This window comes from Ahaetulla prasina, chromosome 2 (genome assembly GCF_028640845.1).
Source record: "Ahaetulla prasina isolate Xishuangbanna chromosome 2, ASM2864084v1, whole genome shotgun sequence".
NCBI lineage: Eukaryota > Metazoa > Chordata > Lepidosauria > Squamata > Colubridae > Ahaetulla > Ahaetulla prasina.
In genome coordinates, this window is record NC_080540.1 from 38,535,109 (window position 1) to 38,555,393 (window position 20,285).

Genomic DNA, 20,285 nt, shown 5'->3' on the forward strand with positions numbered 1-20,285 from the left:
GTTTGGGGATCATCAAACATAATTGTAGCCATATAGTCTGAAAATATGATGTATCTGTCCACAGAATATACCTCCAGAAGGCTAGAGGGTAATCGAGAAACATTTGGGCAAATTTGAGAAAAAGCATTATTTTTTTTTCTTAGTAAGCAATTGCTTCCACCTTATTTAATGAACATATTTTCATCTGGATATTTTGTTTAAGGTAGAATCATGAACACCGACAATAGTGTCTTAAAGATCCTTGGATGTTTTTTTATGGGTTCTCTGAGACTTCCTGGATGATCTTATGCTGCAGCTTGAGTGTGATTTTGGCAGGACAATCACTCTCAAGAAGATTCATGGGAGCCCAAATCTTCTCCATTTCAAATCTATACCTCTGACCGTGAGTCAATGGAAACCCAGATCTTCATATTTGCAATGAATCCTCTTTGCTCTCACCTTTCTTCAGTGAGTGAGGACATTTCAGTAAATTGTAACTTCCTGCTAACTGTGACCTAGTTTGTGGATAATGAAACCATGGCTAAGGTTTGCTTCCAAATCTTGCCTCATTTGGAAGTAATGAATTACAGCTTCCAATTTTGACAGGAGCATTCCTGCCTTCTTCACTTGATTGTACTAATGGAAAAACAAACTGGAAGCTAAGGGGCTTGGCATTAGCTTGGCTTATTAAACTAAGATTTGATGCACTAAATACTGTCAATTACTTAATAAAGTTTCAGTTGGTCAGTTAATCTATTAATACCCGTATTAAGTACAGAAATATTCTAATATGCTGATACGCAAGAAAAATAACATGTTAAAATATACAGAATAAATCATTATATCCCCTGGAACCAACTTCCAGCGGAGATAGTGAGTTAATTATCAATCATTGAGTTTAAACATGCTTGAGATAAACACATGCCTATCATCTGACAAAAATTAAATAAATAAAAAATAATTATTAAAAATAATAAATAAGAAAACAAAAACAAAAAACCTCAAAGGGCAGACTCGATGGAACACTGGGTCTTTTTCTGTCATCAATTTTCTCTGTTTCTAAGTTCCATTTGAACAGTTTTCTACGTTCACTTGTAATCATGGACAGATGGGTAGATCAAGGATATAAAAGCATCCTTTTTTCTCGTTTTGTGTTTAGAAGAAGAACCAAAGATAGTTAAAAAAGAATCCAAACCATACGTCATGATACTAATAAAGTCGCTATTCCAGAATATTCCCTTGACTGTATTTGAAATAACAATCTCTATGACTTAATAACTGCAATCACATATTCTGCTGGTTTTATCATAGCACGGCTGATAAAATGTAAGGTAACCAATTAATACAAAACAGCATTGTTACACAGGTAGTCCTTGACTTAAGACCACAATTGGGCCCAACGTTTCTGCTGCTAAGTGAGGCATTTGTTAAGTGAGTTTTGCTCCATTTTACGACCTTTCTTGCCACAACTGTTAAGTGAATCACTGCAGTTAAGTTAGTCACACAGTTAAGTGAATTTGGCTTCCCGATTTTGCTTATCAAAAGGTCACAAAAGGTGATCACATGACTCTGGAACACTGCAACTGTCATAAATATGAGCCAGTTGCCAAGTGTCTGAATTTTGATTATATGACGTTGCAATGGTCATAAGGGTGAAAAATGGTCTTAGGTCACTTTTTTCAGTGCCGTTGTAACTTCAAACAGTCACTAAATGAACTATTGTAAGTCAAGGACTACCTGTAATTTGTTTACACTACTGGGCTTACAGTACTTTGGGTATTGACACCCTTTGAAAGTGATGAATGCCATGGATCTTACACAGTGATGCAGGCACCTGTCCCAAATACATAGTACAATTTCCTACAGAAATGCAGAAACTGACCCTATCAGAATTGACAAGCTTATTTTTTTTGGTTAGTTAGTACCTAATAGTGCGCTAAAAGAGTTTTCAAAATGCTAATTTACAAGAGGAACTTCTTCATACTGCTTTCTCCTTCCATTCACTTTCTCTTTGTTCCAGCTCATTGTGGTAGCAGAGGTAAGGATCTGTCAGCCCAACTGATCTAATTACTGGGAATCAAGATTCCAATGGTGGATGCATTATCGTAAATATTTTACAGGCTATCCTCCCTCTGGATGTGCGTCTTGAATTTTAAAAGACAGGCGTAATTGTGAAGAGATACCAGTGGCTTGGAAGCTGGCTGAGCTTGTCACATCTACTACACATACATTTCTGATATTTTTCAGTCTGATTTGTAATCGGGGCCAAAGAATCTTTGGCGCATCTCTGAACAGCAGCTTTGTGCGACATTGTAAGAGCCGAGGCGGTGCAGTGGTTAGAGTGCAGTACTGCAGGCTACTTCAGCTGACTGCTAGGTGCAGTTCAGCAGTTCGAATCTCATCAGGCTCAAGGTTGACTCAGCCTTCCATCTTTCCGAGGTGGGTAAAATGAGGACCCAGATTGTTGCGGGCAATATGCTGACTCTGTAAGCCACTTAGAGAGGGCTGTAAAAGCACTTTGAAGCTTTTATATAAGTCTAAGTGATATTGCTACCTCAGCTTGACTGGGCAGAAATGGCATGTCAATAAAATCAAGACTTAAAGACAGGGATGGGCAACTACAGTATAGCATCTTTATAACCTGTGGACCGCAACTCTCAGAATTCCTGAGCCAGGAATTCTGGGAGTTGAAGTCCACAGGTTGTAAAGGTGTCATAGTTGCCCACCTCTGCCTGAGAATAAGGCATTTTCCCAGGTGCTATTTTCAAATGGACATCAGAGGGAGAGGTAGCCCAAACAGCGTGTATTTCGAGAACAATGAAAAGAGTTTGATTCTAAACCAAGAGCCAGAAATCCCTCCCCAGAAGGAGCCCAACAAAAAAATGAGAAATTGTGTGTATCATATCAGCATTTGGTTCTGGCAGCACAACGCAGGGGGAAAAAAAAACAGGGTGGAAGTGAAATGAAAAAGAGCAGAGATGTGTAGAAGGAGGAGTTTTCACCAGTGACGCTCTCCTCGCTGACAGAATGGGGGTGATGACTGTCAAAATTTCCTCTCCAAAACAACTACTAAAAAAATAAATAAAAAAAATACTGGAGCATTACTGTTGTATTTTTGGTTATCTTATTTACATAAAGCAAACAGCTCCAGAAAATTCAAGGATGCCCTTAAAACTTTCTGTGTGCTGTTAATGTACTTGTTAAAAAAACACATACACATTCTTTTCTATACAGATAGTCCTGGACCTGCAACCACAATTGGGACTGGAATTTCTGTCGTTAAAGGAGACAGTGGTGCCCAATTTTATGATGCTGCAGTCATTAAGCAAATCCCCTGCTTGTTAAAGGGTTCACACACTTTTTAAGTGAATCTGGCTTCCCCCATTGATTTTGCTTGCCAGAAGCTGGCTGGGAAAGTCATGAATGAGGATTGCATGATCCTGTCATATATACACATCATTTGCCCAGCACCTGAAGTTTGATCATGTGACTGTGGAGACATTGCAACGGACTGATGTGTGAAGCCTGGTTGTAACTTCGAACAAGTGCTAAGTGGTCATAAGTCAAGGACTACCTGAATAGCACTGGTTCTGTTGTGATCTGTCGGCCGCCGGCCCCTCCAGCAGCTGAATCAAATGAGGAAGAGTCATGGGAGTCTGGGTCAGCCTCAAGGCAACCTGAGAGCTCTGAGGGGGAAGAGGGAATGGAGCTGGCAGAGAGAGAGAGAGAGACAGATGCGGAGCCTGGGCTGTTTATCAGCCCTCAGATGGAGTGTCAACAGCCCCAAGGTCTGGAGATGGCTAATGAGGAAGAGAAGGAACAGCTGGGTCCATTGCGGGACACGCATTTTCACAGAAGGCAGAAGAGAGGAGAGGAGTGAAAATCTGTGGGCCGATCTTTGGATCAGAAGAGCCACCACTGCTAGCAAAGCCCCACCATAGCTCTGGGGATAAAAGGCAGGGGGTGGAGATGAATAGATGTGGCAGACAACTATTTATCTCCCTGCCAGACAGAAGACTATCTGCATTGAGACAGTAATTTTTTGCCGGGGATGCTGGTACTCCTAAATAAAGGAATCATTAATTTGAATACAGAGGGTTTGTCGTGTTTGGGGAGCTGAGTCAGAACAGGTTTGGACAGCATGGAAACATCATGATACACTAAATCAGGGGTTCCCCAACCCCCAGCCTGTGGACTGACACTGGTCCATGGCATTCCAGAAATCGGGCCATGCAAACGAGCAAAGTCCCATTCACGGGATGCAAGCAGCATGCAAAACACGCCCCCCTCTGGTCAGCGGAAAAACGTCTCTCCATGGAACCAGTCCCTGGTGCCCAAAAAGTTGGGGCCACTGCTCTAAATCATACGCTTGATACTCTTTTCCTCTAGCCAAGGCTAAGCTGTCTTGTCCGTCTGTCCTTATACTAATAACAACAACAAGCCAAAAGGCAACTTTAGCTAGTCATGTCTACTGTAATGTAAGTTTTCCATTTTGGAGTTGGAACTATCAAATTAGGGATTTTCATCCCTTGTCCCTTGTAATTTTTAAAAAAAATTACTCTCAAAAATAATATAGAAAACTACAGTGGGACAACTCAATACTATTGGGATTTTAAAGCTGGCAGCTGCAACTTGTCTTCCAAAATCTAGGGTAAAATTCTTACTATGCAACTGAATGCTAAACCACTCAAGAACAGCTATTCAAGAACAACAATAAGAAATTAAGTAGAATGTGATAACCTTTAGCATAATCTATGACACTGAAATGAGAAATCCCACTATGCAGATGGAAACAATGAAATGCATAGTTACACATACCCAAATAGTGAATAAAGAAAGGATCAGCATTTCCAATGATCTGCTTGCTATTGTGGCACTGCAGATAAGAGAAGGTGATGGAGAGATGTCCTGAAGAGAGATGAAGTCAATTTTAAGAGCTTTGGGTGATTACACATGCCAAGGGCCTGATGAATTGTCAATACAATGAATAGAAACTGAGAAGTTTTTATTACAAAGTCGCTAGAACAGAAGGTGACTAACACCCTGGGGGTGCTTTTCAGTCTAAAGGCTACACTTTCTGCTCTAACTGGATGCTCAGGGAGAAGGGGCCGGAATAGCTCAGGCTGTTACAGCCTGTTATTAGAACACAGAGCCTGCAATTACTGCAGGTTCAAGCCCGGCCCAAGGTTGACTCAGCCTTCCATCCTTTATAAGGTAGGTAAAATGAGGACCCAGATTGTTGGGGGGGCAATAAGTTGACTTTGTAAAAATATACAAATAGAATGAGACTATTGCCTTACACACTGTAAGCCGCCCTGAGTCTTCGGAGAAGGGCGGGATATAAATGTAAAAAAAAAAAAAAAAGGAGCAGAAATATTACGTGATAATTGGCAGTTATTTTCAGATCCATGTTTTTACTTTGGAGAGTTAAGATTAAGGGGATGAAATGCATGCATTATAATCTGCGCTGGCTAAATTTGATCTGATTTTGTCTCTTAGGCTCTCCAGATGGAAAAATTGATCCAACAACTGGAGGAGTTCAGAGGTTTCAAAGGATGAAATAAGCGCAATTATATTCTGCCAGGTTTGAGACACCATTTGATCCATTAGTCTCTCATCCAAGAAATGCTTCTGAAATATCAGCCCTAGCAAGGCAGAGGTTGGGGACTGCAGCCAAAAAGGCACTACTAGATGTTGAAGATGGCCAGGCTGAGGCCGTGGGAGGGGTCAAACCAGTCAATCCAAATTTTTTTACTACCGGTTCTGTGGGCATGGCTTGGTGGGCGTGGTGTGGCTTGGTGGGCATGGTAGGGGAAGAATACTGCAAAATCTCCATTCCCTCCACACTCCTGGGGGAAGGATATTGCAAAATCTCCATTCCCACCCCACTCTGCGGCCAGCCAGAGGTGGCATTTGCCAGTTCTCTGAACTACTCAAAATTTCTGCTACCGGTTCTCCAGAATCTGTCAGAATCTGCTGGATTTCACCCCTGGGTCAAACGCGTCATCAGTCATGAATCCTTCCGTACCCACAAGAGATTTAAGTCCAGCCCACCTTGGATTCCTTTCTCTTCTTAACTCCCACTAATTTCCCTTGACCGTTACTGGTTCAGATTTTTATACAGAGCTGAAGCTTACAATAAATCTTTATCCACATTTCAACTGCTGGGTCTCCGGATTTTCTTGGTGCTTGACACAAATGACTACATGCACATCCCATAATGAAAACACCCGTCTTTGCTAAATTAACTACAACCGATGTGAGGACATGCACATTCTTTCCAAGGCCACATTGTACAGACTAGGCACGGTGGCAACCATAGGTACTCTTGTGCTTGTGAATCGTCCTCTGATAACCCATCAGAGTCAATATGTACATTGTAAGTTAGCCAAAACTGACTTTAGGTTGCATATTGGTCCCTTCGCTTTCTTGAATACCATAGTACAAATATACTAGTAGTTGCAAGCTAGAGAAGAGGCAAATCCACTCTTTTTTGCCTTCTGATGAATAAATAATTTATAGTGGCCACATCCATGCTAGCAGCCATTTCCCAACTCAACACCTCCCTGAATGTTATCTTATGTAAAGCTCTCTCCATCACATAAATATCCAATTAAATCCACAGGCCCAAAATATTGTCTGTTTTTAATTCTAAACAACTTGGGATGTACTCTGTGAAAAAAGATAGATGGTGTCCAAGGATGAATGGTTCTCTCTTTATACATTAAAGCAATGGAGAACATGAAGAAACAAAGCTGTATTTAAATACCAAGAATTAAGTGAAATTTCTGTAGGAAGGTGAGCATTTCAATAAGCAAACAAGCAAACTCCCAACTAATCATATTCGGATCAAGAAAGTTTAAATGCCATTTATGCCTGTCATATAGCCATCAATTTCTAAATACAGGTAGTCCTCCACTTACAACCACAATTGAGCCCCAAATTTTTGTTGTTAAGTGAGACATTTGTTGAATTTTGCCCAGTGGTGAAGTCTGAACCGGTTACTACCACTTCGCTGGCTGTGCACGTGCACTGTGTCCGCGCATGTGCACTGCGCACCACACACCAAATGCGAGGTACGTGCGTAATGCACACCAAAAGGAAGCATAGGGTAAGTAGAACAGTGCAGGGTAGTGGTGATCAGCTGTGGCACGCATTTTTTTTTTTACTTTTAAAAGCATTTTTTACAACCTATTCGACTAAATAGGTTGTAAAAAAAATGCTTTTAAAAATAAAAAAAGGCTCTGACGATCAGGCAGTTCAGCTGTGATTGTCAGAACCTCCTTTTTTACCTTTTAAAAGCATTTTTTAAAAGAAGCGGAAAGCAGGCGACCGGGCAATTGGGTGGGCATGGGCAGGACAGGGCAGGGCTTTTTGCTACCGGTTCTCCGAACCACCTGCTACTGGATCAACCAATTTGGTCTGAACCGCGAACATTTCACCCCCGATTTTGCCACATTTTGCAACCTTTCTTGCCATAGTTGTTAAATTAGTAACCCGGTTGTTAAATGAATCTGGCTTCCCCATCAGTTTTGCTAGTCAGAAGTTTGCAAAAGCCCAGAACATGTCAAGTGTCATAAATATGAACCAGTTGCCAAGCATACGAATTTTGATCACATGAACATGGCGACTGGTCATAAGCTTTAAAAAGGTCATAAGTTACTTGTTTCAGTGCTGCTGTAACTTTGAATGGTCACTAAATGAAATGTTGTAAGTTGAGGACTGCTTGTAGTGTTTGTATCTGAAAAAAATCAACGCCATGGGCAAACTTTCTAATGCATTTATCAACTCAACTGCCTTGCGTTATTTGCAGAAATAATAAAGCTGAGTGGGTGGGGGAGACACAAATAAATAAATAAATACAGGCAAATACCAGGACCAGGGCTAACTCAAAATAAGATCATGCAATATTTTGTTATGCTTTCACAATGTTGTTTAAAAAAAATGTAAATTAAAAGCCAGCAGCTATAGTTTTTTTAGCCAATTTAAACTAGTTATGTATATTTAGATACCAATGCTTTAAGTAGAGTACTTTGGTATTTAATAATAAAAAAAAAAAGACATTTGGGACCTACCTCCTCGTTGTACCAGCAATGTCACCTCACTTCCTTTAGGACATTCAATCAGCATATCCACAACTTGGTTGTGAGTTAGATTCTGCACATTCTTCTTGTTGACTTCAACTATAAGGTCCCCTTCTTTTAGGCCTCGGCACCTTGGGCTGTCGACAATTTGCTTCACTCTCTGTCCCCCACCCCCAGGACTGTCTGCTATAGTGAAGCCGAAGCCCATTGGCCCTTTAATTATGTGTACAGTTATGAGTTCAGGTTGCGTTGCTATAGAAGAAGCCAAGGAGACCGTGTCATTGGGATAGCCGTGGGATCCATTGGAAGAAACCTCAGCGGGACTGCTAGGTCTCTGCTCTTTCATCCCGTTGATTTTGCCTGTTTTGCTACCATGGCTTGACGGAGAGTCGTAGCTTTCTTGCCCGTTTACAATGATTGGTTCTTTATCCAAAATGGCCACAGATGTCACCAGGCTTGTGTTGGGATCATCTGGGTCAAAAGGCAGAGGATAGCCTCGGCACAGTTCCAGGTCCACGCTGGCACCGATAGGAATTGACTGGAAGATTTTGACCACTTGAGCGTGGGTGTGGCCCAGGACGCATGTGTCATTCACGCTGACAATAACATCTCCTACAGAACAGATGGTTGAAGCTTTGTTAGTTTATACATAGAAACTTCTTGTTTCATTCAGTGCATAGCAAAAGGAAGGAAGTGGAACAAGAACTAGTAGTAGTTTTATCAAATATCTCTCCCTCTCTCTCTCTCCCTCCCTCCCTCCCTCTCTTTCTCTCTGCCTGACTAGGTGGCTTTATGGCTAAGACACTGAGCTTGTCGATCAGAAAGGTTGGCTGTTCGATGATTCGAATCTCTAGCACAGGTGTCCTGCATGAGCAGGGGGTTGGACTACATGACCTCCAAGGTCCCTTCCGACTCTCTCTCTCTCTCTCTCTCTCTCTCTCTCTCTCTGTGTGTGTGTGTGTATGTGCATGCATTGTTCAAGGAAATGTATCCAGGGAGTTCATTTATCTTGGCATCGAATAACTCAAAATGCTATGTAACAGAGACAAAGAGTGATTTTAGCTTATCAATTATTAAAAATTATTATAACAATTTTTCTTTTTGTGAAACTAAAACTTATATAGCCATTTTTCACAACAAAAAATTCAGAGATTATGAGAAAAGGATGCGATGAATCCAAAGCAGAATATTAAATATATTAAAACTATTATATTTATATTATATTATATTAATATTTAATATAATATTTTAAAATTCAGAAAGGACAAAATACTGGATTTGGATCTGTGTGTAATGCTGTGGGTGATAGAATTCAATGTTTTGTGTGCGTTATTCTTTTCACAGCATTTTGAGGATATTTGTTGTAACTTCCAAGTTCACTAAATGAGTGACTGTACATCAAGAACTACCTGTAGTTTTCTTAGATATAAAATTCCCCAGGAAGGATGTGGGAATAATAATAGCATGCCACAGAAACTGGAAGAAACACTGTTACAATAGTAAATATATTCCAACATAAAAATCATCAAATATTCCTGTAGTAATAAAAATTTCATTCTTGAATCAGAATAAATTAATTTACTGATAAATACTCTTTAAAAAAAGCAGAATCATTTTGATGACTGGAAAAGACTACACTGGTTTCAGCAATTAGCTTCATTTTTAACCAACAATAAAGATGAGGGACGTCTTGCTTTTAGTTCTTTTCAGAGTGGAATTGATTTAAATCGAGTTGATTTAAATCACAATTTAAATCACTACTAAAAAGGCTTGATTTAAATCAACTCGATTTAAATCATAATTTTTAAAGAGCAACTGTCACCTCTGTCCCTCAGTGGCTCCTCTTCTGACCCGCTGTTGACTAACCCACAGTCCCATTTACTTTAATGGGACGGCTGGTGATGTGGCAGTGACAACAAGGTGAGGGATGTGGCGGGCAGCAGATTGAGTGGATGCCCGCTAACAGGCGCTGCCACGATGGATCTGAAATAACAGTTGCTCTTAAATGCAAGGATTCATTCTTGCTGGTAGTTAGAATCTATAATATTATTTGCAAACAAAATGAAGGTTTCCTATTTAGCTTGCAGAGCTGGGATTCACTGAATGAGTTTACCAAAAATGTAAATATTGCAGAATATACAGTTTCATGCTACATAACTAAGCTCCATTTCATGCTGAATAAACTAAAGGTATAATGTATCTTAAATAGAAAATTATCTCTTGATAGATTTTTACTCCAAAAGCATTTTATTAAAATAAATTTGATAAAAATCAAAACAATCTGATTTAAATTTAAAAAATCCGATTTTAATTTTTAAAAAAATCATCAATTTTTATCTACCCTGGTTCTTTTAAAACATCTCAAAAATAATTTTTGACAGATTGGGTTACAGTTCAGTTCACTTGGGAAGAAATATTTTGATGTCTTTATTTTTGAAAAAGAAATTGCTTACATAAAACTCTTTTGCCTATATAAAATGAGGTTTTAAGCAGATATGGGATTATCCTTCAGTGTCCTGGAAATTTACTCTTTGTATTTTTAAGCTCTAATATGTTTTGTCCCTTCAAAAGGTTTGCTAAGTGCAGCATTGCGTGTGTTCAATTATGACTCACACAGTGAAGGACTTTGTTTCGAATTCTATCCATAAAAATGGCAGAACATTTCGGCTTTGACATAGCACATGTTTCAAAATACACTCAAGTCCTTTGTATTTAATTCTTTGCTATTAAGAAATTCTGAAGATTGTAATATTTTGCTTCTACACTGTAATGGCTTTATGCCTGCATGATTTGACAGTATAACCTGTTTATAGTGCTATATATATAGACACATTACATAGAAACATTATCATCTGCTTGACATTCTTTACTTTTTGAAGAAAAGAAAAAAAAACACCTTTGGCCAGAATAGAATAATTGAGATTTAGATTCTGGTAGGCTAGTAAGTTTTCTCTAGCATTGTATCAGTTAAAGGGACTCTTGATTGAATATTTCATGATTTTCATTTTGTTTAGAAGACAATTGAATGTACAGGGGCCAAGTTATTAATTATAGGACTACTACTCTTTTTTTAAAATCTCTGTCCCTCTTTTAAAAAAGAAAAAGAAAAAAGGCTTTTGAATCAACTTTGATTCTTGGTGATTGCTTGAAGAAGTCTCTGCAGCTTCCTTGGCCAGATTTCAGAAGTAGCTCGCTGTTGCCTCCTTCCTAGGGCTGAAAAGGTAAGTGGCCCAAGCTGGCTTTGTGGTGGGACTAGAATTCCCAGCCTCCTGGTTTCTAACCTACTGCCTTAACCACTACACAAAACTGGCTCTGTCGCTGTTCTGTATTTCATCCAGTTTCCATCAATGGTTAACTATCAGTGGGTTGACATGAAATTCTATAGGAGGCAAGGCAATCACGATTTTTAAAACAAATCAAATCAGCACCCAGAACAACTGGCAAAACTGTGTGGAATGGAACGTCTAGTTTTTAATCCCAAGAATTGTGTTATTTCCTTTCTTTTGCTTTGAGACAAAAATTAAGGCAAACTAACATGACTGAACTGCAGGTGACTACGCTATTTTTCCATGGCTATTCTCCCAGCAGAGCAGAGAAACCGGGAGTTTCCTCTCACGCCTGACAGGCTACCTGTTTCCATTTTGCCATCCAGTGCTGCAGGCCCATCAAGCACCAAACTCTTTATCTGGAGAAATTCATCGGGTTCGTCTCCGCCGACCACAGTGAAACCGAAGCCTCTGCTGCTTTTCCTCAGTTTGGTGTGAATGAACTTCCCTTTCAGCTCAGATGGGTTCCGGGTGAAAAATGGTTTCCCTGCTGTGAAAATTTCAGAAGTTTATAAATCAGGAAAAATAAATGCACTAATTTCTCTACAGTATCTTTCTCTTCTCTAACTTCTGCCAGCAGTTAGCAATAAACTAACTCCCTACCAGAACTGATGAAGTTAGCTAGTTTGGTAATGAAATGTCTGCAAGAAAACAGCCAAGCTCAGAGAACACCAAAGACTCCTTACTTCAACCCTGAGCTACAAATATCCACCTCTGTCAATGAATTAGCCCTCAGAAGGACTAAATGTTAGAACTTGATTGAACTTTTCTCTTCTGAGAAGCCAAACATTGAAGAACACAAGGGGTAGCAAATGGAAAAATCTATTGTGTGAAAGTCAAGACAAACCCAAGGGGCTCTACTAAATAATTCTGAAATGGCAGCAGAACTGAGACCCAGAAAATATGCCTTATTCCAGGTTTTAGATTAAACAAATTCCAGTCAGGAAGAGAAAGTCAAATCTGATGTGCACTTTTCATTTTCTGAATTCACAGCATCATTTACGATTTACTTTATCATTTCCTTCTCAATTTTCTCACTATCTTGCTTTTCTTACTTTGGCTGGTACTGCTACACAGGCCTACTCACCCTTTATTTTTTCCAGGCCTCCTTCCCTCCCTTCTTTCAGCCACCAAAACTGCTACTATTCCAACATGACTTATTCCAATGGCCTGTTAGCTGATCTTCCCTGCACCTTGCCTTCCCCCTATGTGGGAATGACCTTGGGAGACTTTATTTATTTGTTTGTTTGTCAACAAGTATAAGGAAATAAATAACAGTATAGACATAGACATGGACACATGAAAAAAATTGGCACAAAAAAAAAGGATATAAATAGGCAAAACATAGCCATAAACACATAGAATGATTACACATAAATGGGGACAGTATGACAGGGACGGTAGGCACGCTGGTGCGCTTATGCACGCCCCCTTAGGGACCTCTTAAGAAATATGAAAGGTCCATGGTAGACAGTTTAAGGTAAAAGGTATGGGGATTAGAGAGACTAACAACAGGATCAAGCAGAGTGTTCCAGACATTTACCACATTATTGCAGAAGTCATATTTCCTACAATCAAGATTAGAGTGATTTACATTGAGTTTGAATCTATTGATAGCCCTTGTGTTAGTACTGTTGAAATTAAAGTATTCATTAGATAGAACTTCAATCCAGAGAACAACCTGATCAATAAAAATTGGGGTCAGCAGAAGTAGCCTGCAATACTGCATTCTAACTACTAAGCCACCACAGCTCTCTATTAGGCAGCATCCATGAACACCAATTAACAGCCAGAAGACATTATGAAAACTCCTTAATCTCACAACAAATGGATAGGCTCAACCATAGGTTTAAGTGAAAAATTGTGAGCATTCTAGAGCAAGCAAAATCCCCAATCACTAGGGAATTCCTAGAAGACTGACATTCAGAACAATCAGCCAGAGAAATATAGAAAAACAACAACAATGTAGTTTGCCATTTGTTTTTTAATTCCTCACCTCTCCCACCATTAAAAAAAAAGATATAACATTCAAAAGACACAGTAAAAAGTAAGAAGAAAACACATCCTTTCCAGCAACCAATACCCAGATAAGCATGGATTAATACTAGACAAACTATCAAGCAGAAAACAATCCTCTAATCAAGGAAGTACCAAGGAAAGAATCACCCTGGCAGGTCAAATATAAACCAAATATACCAAATATAAACATGAACCCTGCACTCACTCACACAAATGATATTCCCTAGTCAGATAATGAAAGGTCTGCAACAACCAAACAATCAAGCTCTGAGAGTACCAGGAACTCTACAGTTCAATCCCTTTCTTCTTTTTTGTTTGTTTGTTTGTTTCTCTTTCTCTGTTTCTTTTTCTCTCTCTCATATCTATCTATCTATCTATCTATCTATCTATCTATCTATCTATCTATCTATCTATCTATCTATCTATCTATCTATCTACATTCTCTTGTATTGAAACATTAGAGGAGTCTTCATCAGCAATGTGACATGTATTTCTTTATGCAATTAATCTCGAATTGTTGGAAAATCCCTTCCTTGACCGGGATGCCTTATGCACGGTCACTCACGCTCTGGTTACGTCTAGGCTGGATTATTGCAATGCTCTCTACATGGGGCTGCCCTTGAGGTGCACCCGGAGGCTGCAGTTAGTCCAGAATGCGGCTGCGCGAGTAATAACGGGAGCCGCTCGTGGCTCCCACGTGACATCGCTGCTCCGTAGCTTGCACTGGCTTCCTGTGGTCTTTCGGGTGCGCTTCAAGATTTTGGTAACTATCTTTAAAGCGCTCCATGGCTTAGGACCCGGGTACTTACGAGACCGCCTGCTGTTACCCTTTGCCTCCCATCGACCCGTACGCTCGCACAGAGAGGGTCTCCTCAGGGTGCCGTCCGCCAAACAGTGTCGGCTGGCAGCCCCCAGGAGTAGGGCCTTCTCTGTGGGGGCAGTGACGCTCTGGAACGAACTTCCCCCCGGCCTGCGTCAAGTGCCTGATCTTCGGACCTTCCGTCGTGAGCTCAAAACATATTTATTCATTAAAGCGGGACTGGCATAATTAGTGATGTATTTTAATTGGGTTTTAATATTTTTAACTTTTTAACTTAAATTTTAATAATCAGCCTTTAAAATTTGCTCTTTTTAAATGTTGTTTTAAATTGTATATATCTTTGTTTTTATTCTGGCTGTACACCGCCCTGAGTCCTTTGGGAGAAGGGCGGTATAAAAATTTAATAAATAAATAAATAAATAAATAAATAAAATCAAGCAATTTGCAGCACATGTTTGATACACTACAGTATATGATACAATGAGAAGCATTGTATGCATGTCATGTAATACATAAATGGTGAAATATTAGAGCAAGTAGACGAGTTTGTGTATCTTGTTAGAAGGGTTAATAAAACATGGGAAAATGGATAGTAATTGTTTAAATTTTCAAATGGTGATAGAAAAGTAGCGAGCAGAACAAGGATGTTTGTGGAAAAAACTAAAAATGGCTGTGAATAAGAGTGTACTGCTACCCAATATATTTTATGGAAGTGATAGTTAGACCTATGTGGAGAAACAGAAAAGTAAGTTGAATGCAATACGAATTAAAACTATTGATTGATTTGACTTGACTTGGTTTGATTTATTTGTATGGGCATCCATCTCACCTAAGTGACTATAAAGAACTAGAGTATGGTCCAGTACAATAAAGCCAAGGAGGGATATGAACAAATAGGAGCTATATCAGTGTGGACTGGACACAGAAGTGTTCGTTAGCACAAAAGAGGCAAGTTTAGGTTGTCTTGTTCCATGGAGTAGAATCAGTGGTGGGATTCAGCCAGTTCGCACCACTTCGGGAGAACCGGTTGTTAACTTTCTGAGCAGTTTGGCAAACTGGTTGTTGGAAGAAATCATTAGGGCAGAGAACTGGTTGTTAAATTACTTGAATCCCACCACTGAGTAGAATTGAAAGGGGTTGAAACTGAAAACTTATGAAGGAGGAATAAGAGAGAGTAAGATTGAGAACATTATAATTGGATGGAGTTGATGAGATCTTCAGAAAGCAAGAACTGAAGAGTTAAAGAACAGAAAGCATCTACAAAGTGATGTATAAATGGGGCAAAAAAAAGTTTGTTTGCAAGGCTGCAATGGTATGAATGGAATTGCTATTAATTAGCTTTAGTTCCGTTTCCATTTCCTTTCCTTTTTATCATATACCTTTAATTTCTTATTATTTCTTACTCCTTGGTTATGCTCTATAGAGTGCTGTTGACCCTGAAAGGTATGTATACATATGACCATTTGCTAATTTACATAATATCAATTAAAATAAAAAATATTGAATTTTTAATAAAAAGGGTGTATGAGTGTCAACTTTGCATCATTTTTGTATGTATTAATTCCTTGTTCTATTTTTGGTGCACCGCCATTGGGAATTAAAGCCCCAGTTTTTATCAGCTGAAATCGAAAGGGTAGGTACGTGTTTAACTAGTCCTATGAATGGCTCACACACGCTGAGACTATGATTCAACCTCTGACAAAACACTGCATTTGAGAGCAGTAAGCTTTCTCCAGGTTTCTGTTGGACTAAAGCCCTTCAAAATAGCTGCAAAGCTTTTATAATTATATATTCTGGCTTTTCTAATTAATGGGCAATTATATATGGTGCATTAAATAAGTTTTAGAGGAACAACAATTAAAAGGCAGAATTTTCCATGTAAGTGGGCTACCTTCTTTTTGATTGGCTACTTACAGCAGAAAATCTCTCCAAATATATAACATTTTCATAGTTCCAAAGGAACTCAAGAGGAGTTCTATGGCCTGTTTTAAATTATTCAATCATAAGCATGATTGAAATGAAACAAATAATAAAGTATAGCAGCCCTTGATTTGTATATATGTGCATATTAATTCAACAGGGACAGAAAAAAAATCTTAAATTGTTTATTCCCAAATACTCTAAGCCAGAACATCGCCAATACTTTCTTCTTATGACAATGCTAAATAATCCAGAACAGAATAATGTACTTCTTCAAAAGATAAATCTGTTCACAAAAACCAGATCAATGATGAATTTAGCCTCTGATTGCATCTAGGAAGACTTTAAGTAGGGGGTGTGGTAATGCCCGTAGCTATTCCCCAGAGATAGTCTCTCGCCACCCGGCATCTGAATTCCCACCCTTTTAGTCATCGTCACTTCTTGTTGCATGTTATTAATAACATACTATATATACAATATTACACAGTGAGCTTCCACACTGCTGATACATCTGGTTCATATCAAGCTGCAGATGCCCAATATTCTCTAATTCTCCCTTTCCCGTTGCAGTTTGGCACTCCCAAACATGTCGAAAAGGGTAAGGGCAACTTTTCATGAATACGGAATATTTCAGTAGAAAATAGGGAGGGCAAAGTTTCCTGCTTTCATGACTTCCAAACTTTAAATTTGAGCATTTCCTTGGTACGCTGAACACCTCAAAGGATGAACCGATAAGAATGTAACAATACGGAAAATATTATTCGCAGGATAGATTGCAAAATCACAGTTTACACTAGGAAACAATTTTGGAGGGAGGTGTAAAATTGAGATGAATGTTCTTGGAAGGTCCTAAGATCTGTATTGGATAAACAATGCTTTTCTCTGACACTTAAAAAAACCTGTGACTTTCATTACACTTGTAGCAATTTACCTTGTACTGGAACATCTCTAACTGGCTCCTGGTTAGTGGGAACATGGTTTGGAAGAGAAGGAGGAGCAAGGGGGGGATTGTCTTCAGTCCATTCTGAAAGAAATGGAAAAGAAATCAAAGTTTTTAACTGTTTTAATCATTAAAATACATTCTACAATCCAAAGGGCATTTACACGCCGACTAGAATATTCAACACACATTTGTTTTTGACGTGTATCATCTGAAACAGGAAGTGCTATTGGAATATTACATATAGCGGTGACCCCCACCTCAACTTTTGGGCATCAGGGACCAGTTCCGTGGGGAAAGGTTTTTCCACAGACTGGAGAGGGCATGGTTTTGTGGTTTCCTGTGGCTGGGGTTTCGTTTGTTTGTGCGGCCTGGTTTCTTGCATGCTGCAGACCGGTGCCAGTCCATGGACCGGGGGTTGTGGGGGGAACCCCTGATATATAAGATCCAACCCCCAATGAACCACTCTGGTTTTGTACATTGTTAATGCAAGCTCCTTGTGTCTCTAGACACAGTCCCCTTCCTTTGACTTCCCTCAGAAGACTTGTCACAAAAAATTATCCGCCAGGCTTAAAGTTGCCACAGTTGGAGATCCTTGCCATTAATCAAGCAAAAGCTGGAAACCTGATGGGGAGACCAACCAGTGGATGGAACATATTGACCACTATGAGCTACATCATTACCCATCGCTACAGGTATAGACATGATCTTAGAATATATATCTAATTTAGACTGCCACTCTTACATTCATTTATTTTACGTATCAGAAAATCGATGGAGAAAAATGATTAATGGACAAAAGTTCTGAGATATAACAGATATGATTTATCCATTAAACAAATTTGTCCCCCAGAAATTATTTGGAGTAATTGTTTTCTGGTACCTCTTTCCTGTATCAGAAAAGAAATAAAAGTCCTATATTTCTGTATCTCACAACAAGAGAGAACCTGAGATTTTGCTTTCAAATTGTGAGAAGCAATAGCAGAGGCAGCATCTAAGCTGGACTGATGGAAAAAGAAGAGAAAACCTGTGGATATCCAAACTACTATTTTAGTACCTTTCTTAAGAAATCTTTGGTTCTTTCATAATGCACCATCTACAGATTATTGTCTTGGTTTTGACAATAATAATAGATTTTGATTCTTTACCTTTTCCCATTAATATCTGCCCATCTTTCCTGGACCACTAGAGATCACCTGCTGAGTGTTTCTTTCTATCCTTCTATCCAGTGGTGAAATTCATTTTTTTTAACTTCCGGTTCTGTGGGCGTGGCAGGGAAAGGATATTGCAAAATCTCCATTCCCACCCCACTCCAGGGGAAGGATATTGCAAAATCCCCATTCCCTCCCCACTCTGGGGCCAGACTGAGGTACTACTCTTCTCTGAACTACTCAAAATTTCCACTACAGGTTCTTCAGAACCTGTCAGAACCTGCTGAATAGCACCCCTGCTTCTATCTACCTCCTGATAGAAGGAGAGTTCCAAAAGAAAGTATTCAGGAGCAGCTAATTCTAAAGAACATATTTGCTCCTTATTCTCTTGGCTTCTAGACACAAGTGAAATATGGCTTTTCTTTTGTACATGAATTGTTCTTATGGAGGAATTACCAGGTATCTGGAGGGAGGGAGTCAAGCAAGGGCAGAGCTTAGACTCATTATGCTGCTGTAAACAGCATAAGCATGAGCTCCCCCAGAATCCATGAAGCCTTATCTGGTCATTCCCAGGGGAAGCTAGCAATTTAGTGATAAACAATGGAGTTTTTACAAGTGTTTTAGTTGTTGCGCCTGATAGTTTCCAGACAGTAGTTTTACATTTTGATCATTTTTAGCTTTGTATTTTTAGTTTTCCCCCCCTTATTTAATTCCTGCATTCTACCTAGACTACCTAGAGTCAAGTTGGTTTCAGGCGGTCAGATAAGAATATTAATTAATTAATTTTATTTAGTGTATGACAAATACATGGATTTAATGTGGTGAATATTTTGTCAAGGAGCACCACAGTCACACTGAGGGGTAGAGACAAGACCCCATTTAAACAAAGAGTCCTGGCAGACACCATGTTGGGTATGGCTCCTGTTCAGAGTTGACCAATGCTGGCGAAGAAGGTCAAAACCTGGCACTTTTTGTGTAGGGTCATCTATGTATCTGCCTGTATCTGGGTGTTCAGCAGCCCATTTGGCTTCCCACTGTGTGTTGATGTCAAAGTTATTGGACAGCTGTTGAGTGAGTGCCAGAGATGGCTTCCTGGATTTAAGCCTGCCAATTGATAGATGAGGAAGATCAACGTGCACAGGAAGAAAGTTTTCTCAAAGTTTTGTTGCACTCCTTCACTAAGGCTTCCTGCCTTCATAGAGCTGGTGATGCATTGTGGCTCAAGATGGGGGAGTCAGCAAGAAGGAGTAGATTTTATGCAACCACTTATGATCCTCATTGTATCAATGAGGATCGTAAGAATATTAAAATACATATACCCACAAACAAATATATGTGTTGTTATAATGAATCACTCTAGTTTGGGATGATATCTGTTTGCTTTGGAACAATTTTAATATAGTTTTATGACAATTTGTGCATAGAGAATGCAATTGTATTAGCTTCAAGCTGCACTCAAAAGTTTTTGCAACCAGGGGTGAAATGCTACTGGTTTGCTCCAGTTTGAGTGAACCGATAGTGATAAAAACTATCAGTTCAACCAAACTGGTAGTTTAAAAAAAGCAACCATTTCGTCCAAACAAGTATTCCGATGATCAGCTGTGCCGCACAGTTTATATAGCAGGATTTCCTGCTTTCTAGCAAAGCTAAATCACGCAGCACAACTGTTTCCCCCCCTCGCTGTTCTACTTAGCTAGTGAAGTCTTCTTTTTCCATGCAAAGCGTGCGCTTTGCGTGCACTGCGCATGTGCATGTGTGCAGCGTGCTTTTGGTTTGTGTTGTGCATGCGTGCACGCAGCGTGCTTTTGCCGCGTACAGAACATGCACAGGCAGCAAACCGGTGGCGATCCGCGAAGGATTTCACCACTGTTTGCAACCTTATCTTTTTGTCTTTCCTAAGTGTGTATGTGTAAGTGTGTACGTGCATATGTGATTCCAAGAACTGAACATGTCATTTTGTGTACCAAACATGTAGAATACTCATCAGGCTCAATTTCTTCCATGAAGAGTGCTTTAGACATGTCTCAAACATCCATATTTCAAATT

At 39.5% G+C, this 20,285-nt stretch overlaps 1 protein-coding gene across 31 annotated transcripts in view; it reads right to left on the minus strand.

Annotated features, from left to right (window-relative positions):
• The window catches only part of MAGI1 (membrane associated guanylate kinase, WW and PDZ domain containing 1), a 534,475-nt gene that overhangs the window by 76,629 nt on the left and 437,561 nt on the right, over positions 1 to 20,285 (minus strand). For all 31 annotated transcript variants that reach the window (XR_009153941.1, XR_009153943.1, XR_009153946.1 and 28 more), the window contains 3 exons: positions 17,080 to 17,172; positions 11,694 to 11,879; positions 8,055 to 8,675 (listed from right to left, as the gene is read on the minus strand). Coding sequence is in view for 24 of the 31 variants with exons in the window: in XM_058173838.1 (XP_058029821.1) it covers positions 8,055 to 8,675; positions 11,694 to 11,879; positions 17,080 to 17,172 (900 nt within the window). In the remaining 7 variants the exon portion in view is untranslated. The remainder of the gene's footprint in view (positions 1 to 8,054; positions 8,676 to 11,693; positions 11,880 to 17,079; positions 17,173 to 20,285) is intronic.